We start from the raw sequence: 20,209 nt of genomic DNA, 5'->3' as shown, positions 1-20,209 counted from the left end.
CAACAGCTGTGTAAACTCCACAAACACTGACACGTTCAGCTGAAGGTCTCCAGTTTACAGGGTCACTTTTAAAACCGGAACACCGGGAGGAGAGACGCATTCACGGTGGGCTGAGAGAAGACTACTGTTACAAGCTGCTAAATCAAGAGAATCACAGCTTCTTCTTTTGAAAAGTACACACACATACAAAAAAGATAGAACAAATAAAAACTAATGAAAGAAAGAGAAATCAAGGGAATCACAGATGTGTGTGATGTTATTGTGGACGGAGGGCGGAATAAAAACACTGGAGGTTAATCTACCAATCAGACACGTTCAGGATTGCAGAAAGCCCCTGGAAAGCCCCTGGACCTTTGAAAAGTACTACCCCCCTAGCAGGGGCTTTTTAGGGGGGGGATTATCTACCCCTGAACTAAATTTAGACCCTGGGTCCACCGGTCGAAACGCATGTAGTTCAGGGGTAAAGTTCCTAGCTCTGGGGTAGGTTGCTGCTTGGTTCCTGCTTTTCCACAGGTATCAGGAGGCGGAGCGTGAGGGACAGTATGTGCACTAATTAACAAACTGTGGTGTTTGAATGTTGTTCTGGGAGCCTCAAAGCTTCTGTGATTGGTTGTGTGTGCAGTCATGAAGGGGTTAAATCGGCCTAATGGAGTGTGATTAATTTGCTTCAGTGTGTTTTTGGATGTGATCAGTTAATTAAGATTAAAGGGACATTTCAAACATCCCTGATAGATATTAATGGACGCTCGTTAAACACTCATTTGGAGAGTGTAAAGTAAAACTAACACACACACACACACACACCCCTGACTGTTTCCCACACACTAAACTTTCATACTGTGACAACAACAGACTCATATCAGCACACACGCACCAGCACCAAGGTAAACCTCTCCACGCCATCACTTCCTCTTTTCAGTGATAACATGCTGATATGAGTGTGTGTGGGAAAAAGTGTGTTTGGAGTTCATATGTAGAAGTGTGTGTGATATAAAGCCACCTCACACACACACTGACGCTTTGTTTCATGCTCTGTGGAGAACAAAAACTAAACTTCCTCTCACCCTGGACACACTTCATGACACATTGCTCTTTGTGTCCATCACAGGGGAACAATTAAGTCGCCCTGTGTGTAAAAATAAAGATCCACATGTCCACATTTTAATAATTATAACATTATATTTACACGTAGAATCAAAATCACACCACAGATACAGATCTGAACATCCTCATTTTGGAGCGTTTCCATCGTCTCTGTATCCTCATGAGGACATCTGTAAATGTTTGCACAAGTTCAACGCCTCACACACACACATGCATGCACACACACACACACACACACATAAACGGAGCACTCGTTCAGGAGTGTGCGAGGGAGTCTCTGAGGGAGGCGTGTTATTGAATGCCAGAGAGCTGTAAGGCCGTCACGTACTCGGTGCTATCAGGGGAAATTAGCGAGGAGGAGGAGGAGGAGGAGGAGGAGTGGGATGACAGATTGTGTAGTTCAGCTCAGACGGTTTAATAAGCAGAGAACAATGAGGAGCTGGAAACGCAGAGCATCATTATTTATTATCTCTGTGTTGTTTCTAATGGTTTAACACAGACACACCCGGATTTCCAGAGAGTCTCAGATAGAGTCAGGGAGTGAATCACAGATGGACTTGAAACTTTGTACGGAGGGAGATTCAAAGAGGCAGAGTTTGAAGTTTGAGTCCTCTCTGAGCAGGTTTCATTTGAAGAAGAGGAGCTCCAGGGGTCGACCAATCAGTGTCAGTTACTGTGATGATGTCACCCCAATCACTTTACCAAATCTTATTCTGGGATTTTTTATTCCTCTGCTGAGACACTAGATTTTTTTTTAAGTTATATTTTTGCCCTTTTTGCCTTTATTTCATTGGACAGCTGAAGAGAGACAGGAAATGTGGGGAGTAGAGAGTGGGGGTAGACATGCAGGAAATGGTCGACCGGCCGGGAATCGAACCGGCGACCCCTGCGACGAGGACTGTAGCCTCTGTATGTGGGGCGCTTAGACCACTAGGCCACCAGCGCCCCTTCTTAAACACTATTATAATGAAGGTGTAAGTGTCGCAATTTAAGGGATAATGTACAGCGAGCAGGTGGTTATGCAAATTGGAATCCTGACTCCAATGGACGGTTGAATGGGTCCCGTGTAAAGTCCAAACATCACCACTTCCTGTTGGCATTTTGAACTGGTGCAGAAAATAACCGCAGCACCAGTAAAAAAAAAGCGCTTTACAAATAAAGTCTGATTGATTGATTAATTGATTGATTGGTTGGTTGGTTGGTTGGTTGGTTGGTTGGTTGATTGATTGACCGATTTCGACCAACTTGAACCGGGTTGTATTTCCGGGCTGGTGCTCACGCTGGTTTGGAGCCGGTGGAACTTGAGAACCAACACGGCACATCATGACGTCAGAAATGTGACAGACTCCTTTCTGCTGATTGATTTGATTTGACGGGTGTGATCAGGTCGTCTCTGGTAACACTTACTTAGCTGTTGAGAGTCTCACCAATGCTCCAGGGTTTTGACCAATCAGAATCAAGTATTTATCATTGATTGGTTCACTGATTGGTTGTGGTATGTCAGAACTAAAGAGCATCCCCTCGTCACAAACAGAACACCAGTGTTTCTCACCTGTGGGTGGAGGCAGCTCAGCTGGAGTGTTGGCCGGTGCGTGGGCTCCTGGAGGGATGTGGATGTTGTTGAAGTTGGTGTTGGGGGGCCCAGCTGCTCCTGATCCTGGACCCGGAGTGAAGCCGATCCCTGGGGAAGAACCCGGACCCAGATTTTGGTCTATGCTCTCGTAGGTGTCTGAAGGAGGTCCTCCTCTGAAGGAGCCACCGTGGGAGAAACCCTGAGCTGAGAAGCCTTCAGCTCCGTACCCATCTGTGGGAGAGATAAGACGAAATCTTTATGGCTGAAAGTAAACACAACCTCCTGGATCATTAGAGTACAGTCAGTTCAATCACATCTCAGATAAGCCCACAGTTACTCATCCATCGCTTCTTCCTGATCGATTCATCTGAACTCCAAACACAGGGGATGTCAGGGCTTTAAAATAAATGAGATATTAATCTGTGGAAATGAAACTGAGCTTCCTCACAGTCACATTGGAAGTGAAAGAGGGAGCTCAGACCCGTTAACCTCAGTGGACTTTTATCACAAAGCACATCAAGTGACGGGAGACCCAAAATGAGTTAAGGTGGACCGATTAGAATTCATGAGATTGAGATTAAACTGTGAGGTCAGGAGTGGAATGAATCACACTCACATATTCAATCAGAAATAGGTTTGGATGAAAAACTGAGTGTGGAGTGTTTTCACTGAGGGGAGCAGGACTGATGACTGGATCAGAGTTTTCACTCATGACTGAATTATTATTATTATTAGTATTTAAAAATTTTACTGAATAAACTTCATACTTAATTACAGAAACTGATGTTCTCGTGATGATCTTGTAATTAACGGGTCTTAAGTTTGCTGAAATAACATCATGATGCAGAAAAATCAAGCTTTGTCAGGTCTGTCCTCAAGAGGAGAAGAAAATTACGTCTACAATGTTTGTTTGTTGAATGGAGGTGGGATCCATCATTTCTGATGCTGCGTTCAGGGAAGTCAGGAAATCTAAACGCTGATTGTCTTTAGTGACACAGCATCAAGCAGGTTTGTGTCTCAGTGTAAATGTTTGAACTAGAACAGATTGTTAGCTGCTCTTCATGCAGATATCTGTTTATGGAGAGAAAGAAAGAACGAAGGAAGGAAGGAAGAAAGGAAGGAAGGAAGGAAGAACGAACGACAAACAAATGAAGGATGGAAGGAAGAAAGAACAAAGGAAAGAAAGAAGGAAAAAAGGAAGGAAGGAAGAAAGAACAAAAACAAAGGACGGAAGGAAGGAAGAACGAAGGAAGGAAAGAAAGAAGGAAAGAACGAATGAAGGAAAAGGAAGGAAGGAAGGAAGGAAGGAAGAACGAACAAACGAAATGGAAGGAAGGAAGAAAGAACGAATGAAGGAAAAGGAAGGAAGGAAGGAAGGAAGGAAGGAAGGAAGGAAGGAAGGAAGGAAGGAAGGAAGAAAGGAAGAACGAACAAACGAAATGGAAGGAAGGAAGGAAGGAAGAAAGAACGAATGAAGGAAAAGGAAGGACGGAAGAAAGAAAGAAAGAAAGAAGGAAGGGACGAAGGAAGGAAGGAACGAAGAAAGAACGAAGGAAGGAACGAAGAAAGAAAGAAGGAAGGAAGAGCGAAGAAATAAAGGAAGAAAGAAAGAATGAAAGAAAGAAAGACAGAGAGACAGAAAGAAAGAAAGAGAGAAAGAAAGAAAGAAAGAGAGGAATAAAGAAAGAAAGAAAGAAAGAAAGACAGACAGAAAGAAAGAAAGAAAGAAAGAAAGAAAGAAAGAAAGAAAGAAAGAAGGAAGGAACGAAGAAAGAACGAAGGAAGGAAGAGCGAAGAAATAAAGGAAGAAAGAAAGAATGAAAGAAAGGAAAGAAAGAGAGAAAGAAAGAGAGGAATAAAGAAAGAAAGAAAGAAAGAAAGAGAGGAATAAAGAAAGAAAGAAAGAAAGAAAGAAAAGAAAGAAAGAAAGAAAGACAGACAGACAGACAGACAGACAGAAAGAAAGAAAGAAAGCAAAGAAGAAAGACAGACAGACAGAAAGAAAAAGAAAGGAGAAAAGAAAGAAAGAAAGAAAAGAAAGAAAGAAAGAAAGAAAGAAAGAAAGAAAGAAAGAAAGACAGACAGACAGACAGACAGACAGAAAGAAAGAAAGAAAGAAAGAAAGACAGACAGACAGAAAGAGAGAAAGAAAGAAAGAAAGAAAGAGAGAAAGAAAGACAGAAAGAAAGAAAGAAAGAAAGAAAGAAAGAAAGAAAGGCTCTGCTGTGTTTTCCTTCTCTGAACATGAGCCTCGTTCTGAAACCTCCTCCTCTCTTGGCGACCACACCTCACATAAAGAAAACAGGTCTTCACAGCCAGAGAGTTTCAGGACACATTAGAGCTGTTAGTCTGGATCTGCAGACACACACTGCATTCAACACCGTGTTCGACTCACCCCTCTGTCATTACTGCATCACACACAGGAAGAGATCTGACACCTCACTAACACTCGCTGGAATATTGTGTCTTTCATTAAACTGTTGAAATCTGTTTGTCCAGCGGGAGTAAAGAGAACATTTACATTCATTTCTCTGGACTCAGGTCTGGGCTTCAAACCAGGACCACCGTATTAGAGACACATTAGGAGCACTTTAGAAAGCTGGACTGTGGGCAGTGATTCAAGTTGAAACATAAGGATGAAATGACTGATGACACAATTTGAAATAAATGTCATTAGCTTAAATTTTCATGTGAGATTGAACTGTATTAAAACAGCCTGAAAATATTTCTTTAGAGGGGGTTTGGACTTGATTAAGATTACAGTCCATTCTTGTAAAAGTAACCCTGATAAAAAACGACCTGCCTTTCCTGAGTTGCATTATTTTGACTTTTTATTAGCTTGTTTTGATATTCTTTAAATGCCCTCTTCTGGTGTGGTTTCACCCTTTGTCATGGTGCTTTCAATGTCTAGCATAAAGATAAAGCACTCAATGTATGCGATGTAAAACCAAGGGAACAAGAGGCATTCTTCCACGTTGCAAAGGCAGTGGCACATCTCAGGTATTGGACACACTTCCAGAGCAGGAAGGACTGACACCTGTCACATTTATTTAATTAGCAAATCGCAGCCTTTAGCATTGTTATATAATTGCACATTCTCACTTCCTGATTGCAACTGCAATTAGATGAATTGTGCATCACCTCCTTACATATATGCAAAAAACATTATGTATATAGTTGTATGCTGATGATGTTAATGTGTTCCTTTGAGGGCTGATGTTTAAGTGGCAAAATTTGGTGAAGTTTATACATTTAGGATTTTTTTTAATTTTGGAGGGGTCATTTTGTTGAGTTGTTTTTAGCAAAATCTGATGAAAACACAAATCAAATTTTTTGAATATGCTTAAATAAGATAATATAAGATAATACTTAATTGATCCCCGGGGGGAAATTTGGTTGTTGGTGCAACACAGACATTGTAGAGTAGCACAAGAATAATGGAGCACAAATAGAGAGTGCATTTAAATAAAGTAAAAATAAAAATAAGAATAAATAAATAAAAAATAGGAGTAGAAATTTAAATGAAGTAAAAATAAAAATAGATAAATAAAAATTAAGAAAAAAAAATGTCAAGGAATTAAAATTAATAATAGAAATAAATAAATGAAAAACAAGAATAAAGATTTTACTGAGTAAAAATAAGAATTCAAATAGATAAAAAAATCAGAATACACATTTAAAGGCCCTGTGAGGAGTTTTGAACTGGCTGAGAAACAGACTGAAAATGATACTGATGCCTCTTTATGACCTTCAATAGCAAACAAGACCATCAGCAGCAACACTGGCACCTTCTCTGTTGTCAATTTTAATGCCTGAAACCGCCCTGAGGGGGTAGGTTTCAGACCAGATGATGGACATCTCGCTTCAGAAACAGATTTTATCCGACTATTTTCATGGAAAATAATCACATTGCCTGATAAAGTTGACTGTTAAAAATCAACAGGATGAGGTTTTTGTTGTAAACACTACTTATGCATATAAAGGACAAGAGATAAGAGGTATCACTTTGTCCACAAGGGGGCGCCAGAACTGATACAAAACAAAAGTTCCTCACAGCAGCTTTAATAAAAAAAAATAAAAAATCAGAATACAATTTCTAAGTTATGAACAAAAGTTACACATGGTGTAAATAGTTGTAATTACAGGCAGTGAGCAAATGTTACAATGTTACAATGTCATTTAGCAGACGCTTTTATCCAAAGCGACGTACATACGAGAACAAGAACAACACAAGCAAAGATCTAGACCAGAGGAAACAAGATCAGCAAGAGCAACAAAGTGCTTCAAGTCAGTTTGGGTGCAGGTACTGCCAAGCAGTGTAAAGACAATGCACAAAGTAAATAAGGAACATCTACAATGAAGCAACCAAACAATTTAAGACCTTCCATTATCATCATCAACAATTAACATCACCACAATAAGGACCAAAGTACCAAGTGCTGGGTCACTCAAGACCTGAACACAGACTCCCAGAGTAGAGCAGGACAGTGTGAGTCAACTGTAGCTGGAAGACATGATCTGCCACTGGGGACAACAGTGGAGAACAGTCTAGCTAAGTGCATAGTGCTTCCTAAATGTTATTAAGTAGTGAATATTTGTATACTTCCACAAATTCTTCTGGTTTATGACGTTTGAAAACTGTTAAGTTATGTTGCAAAGATGATCAAACTATGATGTTTCTTTCTGCAGAGTCCTGAGGGGTTAAACAGCCTTACAAGATGCAAAGCAGCTGGTTAACAGAGATGATTCCTATGGATGTGTGTGTGCGTTTATGTCCTTGCAACACTGCATGTGCTCGCATTAGGACAGTGCAACAACACAAGATAAAGAAATCAAAATTTGATTGGTCTTAAAATGTTGCATAAGTTGTCTCTTGACCATATTTATCCCTTTCCTGTTAGACTTTGTTCATTCACAGTGTACAGGTAAAGTAGGCGCTCAAAGACTCCAATGACTGGGATAACCAGCATTTATAAATCTGCTGTTTGATAAGTTATATATTCTGGTTGGCACACTGTTCACCTATAAATTATATCATCTTAAGGTTTTATTTGACTCTGAAAGTCCTCTTTGGTTGGCTCTACACCCAAAGTGTCAGTTATATATTAAAGTTAAGCAGACCCTTTGGGCAGTAAGGACTTTAAACTCTATTTCCTGTCACAGTGAAGAAGACATCCTTGTATTCAGCAGCAGGGACGATGATTCACAGTACTCTGCTGTTGCTCCACTGGGACGATTAGTGTGAGTGTCCTGCCAAAGGGCACTTTTGACAATGACTTCTGAGTCCTGCACAGTTCTGCTTTCAGTCAGTCAGACAGTCTGTGTCTGTCAGGAGACATCCAGCTGCTCCTTAAGTTTTCTCTCAGCTGGAAAACATCCCAGTGTAACGGGGCGTTCCGGTCACTTTTCCATGGCTCTGGTTAAACTCTTGTTGTTGAGCACATTTCCACCGTGGCTGACCTGAGCTGTCGTGGTCCTGCATCATGACGGCCAACCTGTGACGTTTCCGTCTTCAAACCTACACGGCATCTTCAGCTCAAATGTGAAAAGGGCATTCTGATGTGCTCAGCTTTTAATACTCGAAAAGTTTTACTCCAAGTTCATGTTTCTGTGGGAGTCACTTGCTGACCGTGAACCCAGAAGGAGTGACAGGGACCTCCATGATGTAAGATCTATGGAATTCTAGCACAAAAGGGAGGATGACTTCATGTTGGTAGTTATATAGAAATAGTAGAGTTCATTTTGAGGTCTCCAAAATCATCCGATGACATCACTTGACTTGGTCGCATTTACCGTATCGACCTACAAAAAGGACCTCCCAAGAAATACGTCTGAATAAGTGGGATTGTGCCAAATTTTGGGTCCGGACTTTTGAATGCTAATGTTTGTCCACAACAGTGGATGGCACCACGAATGTCACTCACAACCGCAGCAACTGGGGGATTAAAAAATGGAGCGACACAGTGATCGTCTAGAACAGAGTCCCAAAAGTAGGCGGAGCTATGATGCTGATTTGAAGACACTGAAAATGAATGTAGCAGAGATGTTAAACAGCTGTCACTGAGCTAAAGTACAAAGTAAAAGAGTGTTGGAAGATGGAGAGTCTTGAAAATGCTGACAGTGAGAGAGAATATAACTGTGGCCCTCAAAGTGGACGTTTCCAAGACGCTGACAAGAGAGTGTGCCCATTCCCAAAACCGTCATCCACCTGAAAGCCTCAAAGATCACCATGGAGGATAAAAATGGTTGTTTTGTAACTGAGCCAGAAGGCCAAATGCTAGATTAGACAAATGTCCCATTAAAGTTACTAACCATAGACCTTTCTGGAGTCCCTGAGCTCCCTTGTCTCGTAGGTTCCTCTGGATGGCCTCCTGTAGTGGACCAGCCAGACTCCAGCTGCTACAGCTACTACTATCTGTCTCCCCACTATCATCTCCTTCTCTCTTCATCTCCCTCTATCCCTCTCTCCAACTCGGAGAGGTCAACATACTGACAAACCACGCCATGGTACAAGACGACATCGGTCATCTGTGCTTGTTTACATCCAGGTAGTAGAGCTTTAGAGCAATATGGTCGGATATAACCAGACATTCAGCCCAGGTAAGTGGTTGGTGGCTCTAAAAGTAGTATGGGAGGTTGAGTCAGGGTCCGGGAGGCAGACACCCTCTCTATTTTTAAAAGTAGGCTTCAAACTTTCCTTTTTGATGAAGCTTATAGTTAGAGCTGGATCAGGCTTGGACCAGGTCTTAGTTATGCTGCTAGAGGCTTAGACTGACACCCTGGAATCCTCTCTCTCCTCTCTCTGCTTGTCTCTTACTTTAACTCTCCCTGTCCCATTAAAGTTACTAACCATAGACCTTCCTGGAGTCCCTGAGCTCCCTTGTCTCGTAGGTTCCTCTGAGCTGCCGTAGGCATCCTGCTGCTGTGGACGTGCCAGACTCCGGCTGCTACAACTACTACTATCCGTCTCCCCACTATCATCTCTCTTTCTCTCTTCATCTCCCTCTATCCCTCTCTCAAACACGGAGAGGTCAACATACTGACAAACCACGCCATGCTACAAGACGACATTTGTCATCTGTGCTTGTTTACATCCAGGTAGTAGAGCTTTAGAGCATTATGTCCGGATATAACCAGAGATTCAGCCCAGGTAAGTGGTTGGTGGCTCTAAAAGTAGTATGGGAGGTCGAGTCAGGGTCCGGGAGGCAGACACCCTCTCTATTTTTAAGAGTAGGCTTCAAACTTTCCTTTTTGATAAAGCTTATAGTTAGAGCTGGATCAGGCTTGGACCAGGTCTTAGTTATGCTGCTATAGGCTTAGACTGACACACTGGGATCCTGTCTTTCCCTCTCTCTCCTCTCTCTGCCTGTCTCTCACTTTAACTCTTCCTGTCCCATTAAAGTTACTAACCATAGACCTTTCTGGAGTCCCTGAGCTCCCTTGTCTCGTAGGTTCCTCTGGATCTCTGCTGCTGTGGACGTGCCAGACTCCAGCTGCTACAACTACTACTATCCGTCTCCCCACTATCATCTCTCTCTCTCTTCATCTCCCTCTATCCCTCTCTCCAACACGGTCTCAGCAGATGTGTGTCTAACATGAGTCTGGTCCTGCTGGAGGTTTCTGCCTGTTAAAGGAAGTTTGTCCTTGCCACTGTAACTTGCTAAATGCTGCAAAGTGCTCTGCTCATGGTGGATTAAGATGAGATCAGACTGAGTCCGGTCTGTAAGATGGGACTGGATCTGATCCGGTCTTGATGTTGGGTCTTTGTTAATAATAGAACATAGAGTACGGTCTAGACCTGCTCTGTTTTTGAAAGAGTCTGAGGAGAACGTTTGTTGTGATTTGGTGCTAGATAAATAAAGATTGATTGAAAGATTGATCTTGAGCCTCTTAATGGCCCACACAGGACGTCCAGAGGGGCTTAGACGCTGCTTGCTCATTTATCGGTGTTACCGGGTGTTTTAGTGAAGATTCCTTCAGAGTTTCTCCTCCAACAAGGTTTATACTAGAAGCTTAGAGTACCCGCTCTCTCAAACAAACAGGCCAGCTTATTAAAACCAGTATAAACACAGATGAAGCCGTTTAGAGTTAAACATCTGTGTCTCTAAGCTCTTTGGTGGGGTTGGAGGATAAAGTAAGAGCAACAACTTCTTCAAACATGAAGAAAAGGATTCAGCTGAAAGAGTTTGAATGCGCTCATGGAAAGTTATGACTCAAAGGTTTGACCCGTCGGAGGCTTGTTTACCTGAAGTTAAAGAGGTGTTAGAGGAGGCTAAAAAAAGCCATGTTGGGATTATTATGTCACTCATGAGCATCTCAGGTCTCCTGTAGCTCCTCGTTCTTGCACATTTACACATTCGTTATTAGACTTTCTGTTCCTGTGTTATCGACCGTCTCTCGTTAGCGCTGGGATTTCTTAACCCTTCGTGCAAGTTTTTCCTCCAAGAACCGGGTCACAGAACACATTCTTGATATTTTTACATGTCAGCATGGGAAGTTTTTTCTCTCTCTCTCTGCCCCTAAAACCTCCACTTTCCATCCCTCCCTCCCTCCCCTCCCTCCATTCCTTTCCTCTTGCTTAACACGTCCCCCCCCCCCTCTCCCCAGCCAATGGAAAGTCAGACTACAGCTGCTGAGAGACAATGCTCTTTCTGTAAGTACCACTGCTATAAGAGTGTGTGTGTGTGTCAGTGTGTGTGCTCTCCAGAGGTTAATTAACCCTCTTAAACTGGTTCAGATCACTGCAGGGTTGGAGTGTCTGCTGTTATCTCCTAACAGGGGACGGTCCAGTTCAACAGTGAGGCTAAATTAAAGGACAGATGGACTTCTCACCTGTGGAGAGCTCGACATCGCAAGAGTCCTGCGACACGTTGGAAACAAGAAAAACCAGAGAGGCCTGACCCACTTATCTGAGAATGGACTTTTCGACCTCGTGTTGAAGTTCAAACTCATTTCAAAAACCAAGACTCAAATTTCTCAGATTTTCCCAACATGTTTGACAAAAATGCACCGACAGCTTCATGATGCATGTACCTAGTGTTTCCTGTTTATAATCCTAATGGTTAAGCCCACGCTCCTGAGTTACACTGCCAAACATCTCTGCCCATGTGACGTACGTTGTTCACATTTTCACTTGATTTTTTTTGGGGTGTGGCTTATTTGACTGACAGGTGGCTGGGCTATGACCCCAGCTCCACCTCCACAGGCAACAAAATAGTTTAGTGAGTCAGCATTTCCATAATGATGACTGCCATTTTTTTTAGTTTCATAATGCCTCTCTTCAGAAATTGATGCCAGCATGTGCATTTAAGAATTTAAGCAGCTGCCAGGTTAGAGCTCAGCCTCCTTAGTGTTAAACCTCTGGCTCTCGAGTGGCTGAACCAAGGTTGCATGATGCGTAACAGTCCCAATATTTATCTACCAATAGAAGAGATGTTCTATTTTTATTCATGAATAGTAGGTGCTCCCATTGAGTTATCAACAAGCCTACACTTTTCACACAATAGGTAAATGTGGAACTATTATTACCACAGACTGCATAAATAATGGACGTAGTACCCGTGACTAGGGGTGGGAATCTAAAAGCGGATCCAACTTAGAATCGGTTCAAATTGATCAATTCCATTGGAATTGTACACCTCAAATATAACGATTCATTTCCCATCACAACGTCACGTCACGTTGCATTACGTCACACACTCTGCGACGCAGAACTCCTTAAACCATGCGGAAACATAGAGAGGAAAAGTGTTTTTCCACCAGGCTCCAGGGGCCACGTCTGGACTCATGCGGCCGAAAATGAGGCACCGAGAGTGGGTAAAATACCTCCGTGATGACCCCCGGAGGAAAGGCGTTTTTCCTCCAGGCTCCAGGGCACGTCCGGACTCACGCGGCCGGAAATGAGGCACGGAGAGCGGGTAAAATACCTCTGCGATGACCCTCGGAGGAAAAGCGTTTTTCCCCTCCAAATTCAAAGTTTTTCATCCAGGCTCAAGGGGCCAGGTCTGGACTCACGCGGCCGAAAAATGAGGGACAGAGAGCAGGTAAAATACCTCTGTTATGACCCCCGGAGGAAAGGCGTTTTTCCTCCAGGCTCCAGGGACCACATCCAGACTCATGCGGCTGAAGATGAGGCACAGAGAGCGGGTAAAATACCTTCGTGATGACCGCCGGAGGAAAGGCGTTTTTCCCCTCCAAATTCAAAGTCTTCTCATCCAGGCTCCAGGGGCCAGGTCTGGACTCACGCGGCCGAAAATGAGGGACAGAGAGCGGGTAAAGTACCTCCATTATGACCCTCGGAGGAAAGGCTATTTTCCTCCAGGCTCCAGGGACCACGTCCGGACTCATGCGGCTGAAAATGAGGCACGGAGAGCGGGTAAAATACCTCCGCGATGACCCCTGGAGGAAAAGCGTTTTTCCTTTCCAAATTCAAAGTTTTTCATCCAGGCTGAGGGGTCACGTCTGGACTCATGCGGCTGAAAATGAGGCACAGAGAGCGGGTAAAATACCTCCGTTATGACCCCCGGAGGAAAGGCGCTTTTCCTCCAGGCTCCAGGGACCACGTCCGGACTCATGCGGCTGAAAATGAGGCACAGAGAGTGGGTAAAATACCTCCACCATGACCCCTGTAGGAAAAGTGTTTTTCCTTTCCAAATTCAAAGTCTTCTCATCCAGGCTCCAGGGACCACGTCCGGACTCATGCGGCTGAAAATGAGGCACCGAGAGCGGGTAAAATACCTCCACCATGACCCCTGGAGGAAAAGCGTTTTTCCTTTCCAAATTCAAAGTCTTCTCATCCAGGCTCCAGGGACCACGTCCGGACTCATGCGGCTGAAAATGAGGCACAGAGAGCGGGTAAAATACCTCCACCATGACCCCTGGAGGAAAAGCGTTTTTCCCCTCCAAATTCAAAGCCTTCTCATCCAGGCTCAAGGGGCCACGTCCGGACTCACGCGGTCGAGAATGAGGTCAACCTATTGTTCGGTATGTTCAAGTTGAATATGTTCATGTTCATGTTTTTAAAACTTCCACATTGGCTTCAATTCTTGTGGCTGGCGGTTGCCGCTTGGCCGGAACGCAACAGAGCAGATCCAGTGGAAGTTAACCTATCAGATCCAGTGCTGTGACGGATCGGAGACGGACTGAGCACAGATCCGGTGGAATTTAGCCGTTGGCCTCTCTTAACCTTGGTAATCTTATCTGTTTGGCCCATCAGGAGCAGGTTAATAGCGGTCATCTTTACCGGCTCATTAAAATCCAAATCCAAATCCCTCGGCTGAACCAGTACTCACAGCTGGGATAAAACCAGAAATGTGATCCCAACTGAGCCTAATCATTTTGTTTCTACAGGATTTACGACACCCATTCTTAGATGATTATGTCATAGAGGGACGAGTGTCACCGTAACACACAGAAACACACACATCTGTGACAGAGACACAAACACACGAGGGCTCTGACTCTGAAACACGATCCTGAAGCAGAAAAAAGCAACACCACACACACACACGCACTCGCGCGCTGGGTGGATGATATCAGCTGAGTGCTGGCGATGTTATCCATCAGTGGGAATAAGCTATCATGATGTCATCACTAACACACACACGATCTGAGGGTGTGAGTGTGTTTGAGAGACGTACGAAGAGAAGACAGGAATAAAAGAAAGAGAAGCTGTCCACACATGCATGCTGTTAGTGTGTGTGTGTGTTTACTGTACATGTGCAGCTGTGGGTTCCCTGAAGTGATGTCACCGGCCAGCAGGTGATGTTGGGGTCAAACACACACACATGTACGAGGTGTAAGCGGGGCGTGTTTGAGCAGATGGTCTTTATTTGAACGAAGGATTCATCACCGACATGAAGAGCACGCTTAGGAGTTTCCTCCGCGGAGAAGAGGAACGTCTGTAAGCCCGGAGGAGTTCGTGTCAACATGCGTTTCAGCTCGGTCCGGCTGAAGGGAACCTGACGCAATCTAAGCCCTCAAAGTGAAATCTAAAAACGAGTCCAGATGCTGCAGAGTCCCGGGTGACGCTGTGTAAATCGACCTTGTGGTTGGAGTCGAGGAATTATCTTGAAAATCGCACAGTTTGCTAAATGGAGTGTAACATTAGATGAAGTTTGCTGTCCGTCAGAGTCATGGCGTTCTGACGCTCCAGTTTAGTTCTTTGAAGGTTAAAACTTGTCTGGTTCTCTTGAGAGCTTCGACAATCAGCAGATAAGTCATCGCAAGACAATTAACCGCCCAGCAGAGTCAGTGACATCTTTTGAAATCTCTTCTTAAAACACATTTTTACAGACTTGCTTTTATGTGACTTCATCCTTCTCACCGCTTTTACTTCTTTTTTTTTTTTAGCTTTTATCCAACTAATTAATTGTTTTAAATTTTAATTGATTATTTATTTTTTTTATTTATCTTTATTTTTTTTATTTACTATTTTAATGTTCCTAATTTATCCTTTTCACTTTTTCTAATTTTGTCGTCCTCTCATTCCGAAAACATATTTTATTGTCCTTTAAAAGCTTTTATTTACTTATCTATTTCTATTTATTTTTTATATATTTTTATGTATTTTATTTTTTATTTTTTATGTATTTAAGATAAGATATTACTTTATTGATCAATTCAGTTGTTACAGCAACCCAGACATAAGTACAATCTAGAAGAAGTTTCAATAAGTAAAATAAAATAAAATAACATAAGTAAAAATAAAAATAGATAAATAAAGCTAGAATACAATTTAGATATTTATCAATTTTTATTTATGTATTTAAATGTATTTATTTTTATTTATCCATCTGTATTTCTTTATTTTTAATATTTTTTTTCTAATTATCTTTTTTGTATTTATTTGTTTTATTCATTTAGTTTTATTTATTTATTTATTTTTATTTATTTATTCATTTATTTATTTATTTATTTTTTATGTATTTTTTTATTTATTTTTTATTTTTTATGTATTTAAGATAAGATATTACTTTATTGATCAATTCAGTTGTTACAGCAACCCAGACATAAGTACAATCAAGAAGAAGTTTCAATAAGTAAAATAAAATAAAATAACATAACATAAGTAAAAATAAAATAGATAAATAAAGCTAGAATACAATTTAGATATTTAATCATTTTTATTTATGTATTTAAATGTATTTATTTACATTCATCTATTTGTATTTATTTATTTATTTTAATGTATTTATTTTTATTTATCCATTTGTATTTTTTTTTTTTTTATATTTTTTTTCTAATTATCTTTTTTTGTATTTATTTGTTTTATTCATTTAGTTTTATTTATTTATTTATTTTTATTTATTTATTCATTCATTTATTTATTTATTTTTTATGTATTTCATTTTTTATTTTTTATGTATTTAAAATAAGATATTACTTTATTGATCAATTCAGTTGTTACAGCAACCCAGACATAAGTACAATCAAGAAGAAGTTTCAATAAGTAAAATAAAATAAAATAAAATAACATAAGTAAAAATAAAAATAGATAAATGAAGCTAGAATACAATTTAGATATTTATCCATTTTTATTTATGTATTTAAATGTATTTATTTACATTTATCTATTTGTATTTATTTATTTATTTATTTATTTATTTATTTATTTATTTATATAAATGTATTTATTTTATTTATCCATTTGTATTTATTTATTTTTAATTTTTTTTTCTAATTATCTTTTTTGTATTTATTTGTTTTATTCATTTATTTTTATTTTTATTTATTTATTCTTTTTTATGTAATTTTCCCTGAAAAACCTCTTAAACAGTTATTTATTGGTCTATTGTCAAACCACTTCACTGCTTTAATTTGTTTTTAAAGGTGCTATATAAATAAAGTTATTACTAGTATTATAATACTTTGATAATTAACTGATTCCACCTCTTAAAATATGAAGAACACTAACTTTGAGTCTAATATGGAAGCTAAAAAAAAAATCCATAGAAACAATGGGAGGAAACAAACAGTGGTGTTCCATCAATCCCCAATGAGAGAGGATGGGAGAATAATTTGCATGAATTGTTAAAAGCTGTCTGCAGGGTGTCCGTGTATTTACCAGTGTGTGTAATCATAGATTACAGAAGGATAAGAGACGGTGTTGTTTGTTTCAGTGAATCTCATCCTGATAAATTACAACAAACGCTGTGAGCTCTGAGTCAAACAATAACATCTCTGACGGCAGGAAGCGTCATTAAGAGCATCGACCTAAAGGAAGAATCAGCCTCAGCCTCTGAAAAGGTCAGACCCCTGACCCGCTTCTTCTCACCGCTTGTTTTCTCAGACCGCCCTGAACTTTAAAGGCTGTAACAGCCATTTTGTTGTTCATTGGGTCAATCTGTTCAGGATCTTGAGGTGTTTTCCGGGGCTTTCTTTCTCCTAAAGGTTAGGTTTTATGGTGGAAGTCTAACAACAGGGGCCCGAGCTTTTCAATGTGAGAAAGGTCACAGACTGACTCGATTCACGCCGGATATGAGGAGAGCGGAGAATGATAAAACAAATATCAGCACAATCTCACACTTCAACACACACGGTGGGAAAGAGCAGACTAAACACAGAGGCACATACTGGACTCATGTACTGTGGGCCTGATACGGAGGACCAGAAGAGACCAAGTACCAGAGTATATCCAAATCACAGACACATACAAATATAAACAAACAACAAAGACAACAACCATAACCAAAACAAACAACAAAACCAACAACTCAGCCAGATACAAACAATAAAACTAACAACAATAACCAAAACAAACAACATATCCAACAACTCAACAAAAAGAAACAAAATACAAACACACTCCATAAAATACAAAAAGCAAAACTAACAACCAGAACCTAAATAACCAAATCAATTACCATAATAATTCAGGAGCAACAACACCAACAACCAGAACCAAAGATAAATAAAACTTAATACGAATAAACAAAACCATTTTCCTTTTTTGTCCCTGAACACTTCGGCCTGTCACCTTCTGTAATTGGATTTAAAGTTGAAATAAGTTGTGTTGTTCATTTACTGGGATTCTTTAAATATTCATAATGCTGCAAACTGTAAGCTGATTCATTTATTGATTTGTTATTTGTGTGTGTTACTTTCTTAAAATACAGTCAGTGTGTTCAGATTGAAGGAACACTGAACAATATTTTCACACAGACTCTAAAAATTTCATTTTCATTCACACAAACGTAAACTGAGTTCCCACAAGAGACCACATTACATGACTAATCTTCATCACTCCTCAAGAATTTCCTGTAATAGTCTCAGACTTGATAAGGAACACAATACTGACCCCAGCTTCATTCACACACTCCAACACACACCTCGACAAGGCCAAAAACCAAAGACCAAAGACCAAACCATTCCAGAACAGGAAGTTAACCTCAGTGTTCTTTAAAGAGCAAACTCAGAAGAGAACAGGGAGAGTGGTTTCATAACACGGTGCACAGTGATGTGTGTGTGTGTTTATGTAAGGTGTGTGTGTTCCGGTGAGATATCAGTGTGTCCCACCTGCTTCCTCGTCCTCCATGCCAATGGGCCCGGACTGAGGCGTCTCTCCGCTCTTCAGGCAGTTGTGGATGTAGGTGGCCTTCCAGCGGGCATACTTCCTGTGCTGGATATTCTGTGGAAGTTGAAAGAGGGTTGGTGAGTTATAAAGGATGGTGCTGAAGTAGGTTAGGCACCCTCGTATCTTTAAGAGCTCATAGTGCCCTATTACCCCTCTAGAACACTACGCTCCCAACATGCAGGCCTGCTCATCGTACCTAAAATCTCTAAAAGTAGTATGGGAGGTAGAGCCTTCAGTGATCAGGCCACTCTCCTTTGGAATCATCTACCAGCTGGATCAGGCTTGGACCAGGTCTTAGTTATGTTGCTATAGGCTTAAGACTGACACACTGGGATCCTCTCTCTCCTGGGTTTGCCTGTCTCTTACTTTAACTCTTCCTGTCCCATTAAAGTTACTAACCATAGACCTTTCTCTGGATCTCTGCTGTAGATTCCTTTTTTGGTTCTTTCTTTTCTTCCTTTCTTCCTTTCTTTCTTTCTTTCTTTCTTTCTTTCTTTATTTCTTTCTTTCTTTCTTTCTTCTTGATTTCATTCCTTTTCTTTCTTTCTTTCTTTCTTTCTTTCTTGCTATCTTTCTTTATTTCCTTCTTTTCTCCTTTCTTTTCTATACTTCTTTCTTTCTTTCCTTTTCCTTTCATTCCTTTCTTCCCTGCTGTCCTTTCTTTCTTTCTTGTTCTTTCCATATATCTTCATCCTTTATGTCTTCTTTCTTTTCTATACTTCTTTCTTTCTTTCCTTTTCCCCTTCATTCCTTCTTTCTTTCTTTCTTTCTTTCTTTCTTTCTTTCTTTCTTTCTTTCTTTCTTTCTTTCTTTCTTTCTTTCTTTCTTTCTTTCTTTCTCTCTCTCTTTATTCTTTTCATGTTTCTTCATCCTTTATATCTCTTTTTCCTATCCTGTCCTTTCCTTCTGTCATTCTCGTTTTCTTTCTTCTGGTCTCCCTCTCTTCTCTCTTTTCTTAGACCTTTCTGGAGTCCCTGAGCTCCCTTGTCCCGTAGGTTCCTCTGGATCTCTGCCGCTGTGGACGTGCCAGACTCCAGCTGCTACAACTACTACTATCCTATCATCTCTCTCTCTCTCTCTCTCTCTCTCTCTTCATCTCCCTCTATCCCTCTCTCCAACACGGTCTCAGCAGATGTGTGTCTAACATGAGTCTGGTCCTGCTGGACGTTTCTGCCTGTTAAAGGAAGTTTGTCCTTGCCACTGTAACTTGCTAAATGCTGCAAAGTGCTCTGCTCATGGTGGATTAAGATGAGATCAGACTGAGTCCTGTCTGTAAGATGGGACTGGATCTGATCTGGTCTTTGTTCATAATAGAACATAGAGTCCGATCTAGACCTGCTCTGTTTGGAAAGAGTCTGAGGAGAACAAGTTTGTGGGATTTGGAGCGTCAATGGTTGGACATGGACGGTGAGCAGGTAGAGGTAGCAGAGGGTTAACCGGGGTATGGGTTCCTGAGAATCGGAGCAGGATGTTTTAGAGTGAATTTGCTGAAGAGACAGACGGAGGGGAGGGCAGCAGGTTTACACAGAGCTGATAACACTGAATGGAGAAGTCCCTGCTTGGACCAGATAAGTGCCGTGTTTTCATCAGCCTCGCTCAGAAAACAATGACATACGAGGAGAGGCCGTGTTTGTTTAGCCCCAGTCCCAGCATTAAAAGGAGTGACTAATGGAGGTCACTTCTAACTAATCACTGGAACAACACGGCTGTGATATTACACAACGCCATGGAAGAGCTGGACCTGTAATGTCACCGGCAGAACATTTCACAAGACAGGTGACTCACTGTGAAGCTATTTCCTGACCAAACAGAGAGAAACAGGAAATCTCCACGATGAAGGGGTATTGATGAATGGGCCAGGATCAGGGACAGGGACAGTGGATCCTACGTTGTGAAGAATTTACTTTGAATAGTTTAAATGTGGATAGAAAGGACTAGCGGTTCAATGAAATGCGTTC

At 41.0% G+C, this 20,209-nt stretch overlaps 1 protein-coding gene across 1 annotated transcript in view; it reads right to left on the bottom strand.

The window, feature by feature from the left end:
• The window catches only part of vta1 (vesicle (multivesicular body) trafficking 1), a 56,048-nt gene that overhangs the window by 21,071 nt on the left and 14,768 nt on the right, over positions 1-20,209 (bottom strand). Inside the window, exons 3-4 of the mRNA XM_034678786.1 lie at positions 18,194-18,389; positions 2,657-2,908 (exon numbers count right to left, since the gene is read on the bottom strand). Of these exons, the coding sequence (XP_034534677.1) occupies positions 2,657-2,908; positions 18,194-18,389 (448 nt within the window). The remainder of the gene's footprint in view (positions 1-2,656; positions 2,909-18,193; positions 18,390-20,209) is intronic.

The sequence above is a fragment of the Notolabrus celidotus genome, unplaced genomic scaffold (assembly GCF_009762535.1).
Source record: "Notolabrus celidotus isolate fNotCel1 unplaced genomic scaffold, fNotCel1.pri scaffold_231_arrow_ctg1, whole genome shotgun sequence".
Classification (NCBI taxonomy): Eukaryota; Metazoa; Chordata; class Actinopteri; order Labriformes; family Labridae; genus Notolabrus; species Notolabrus celidotus.
This window is presented reverse-complemented; position numbering and strand designations above follow the sequence as displayed.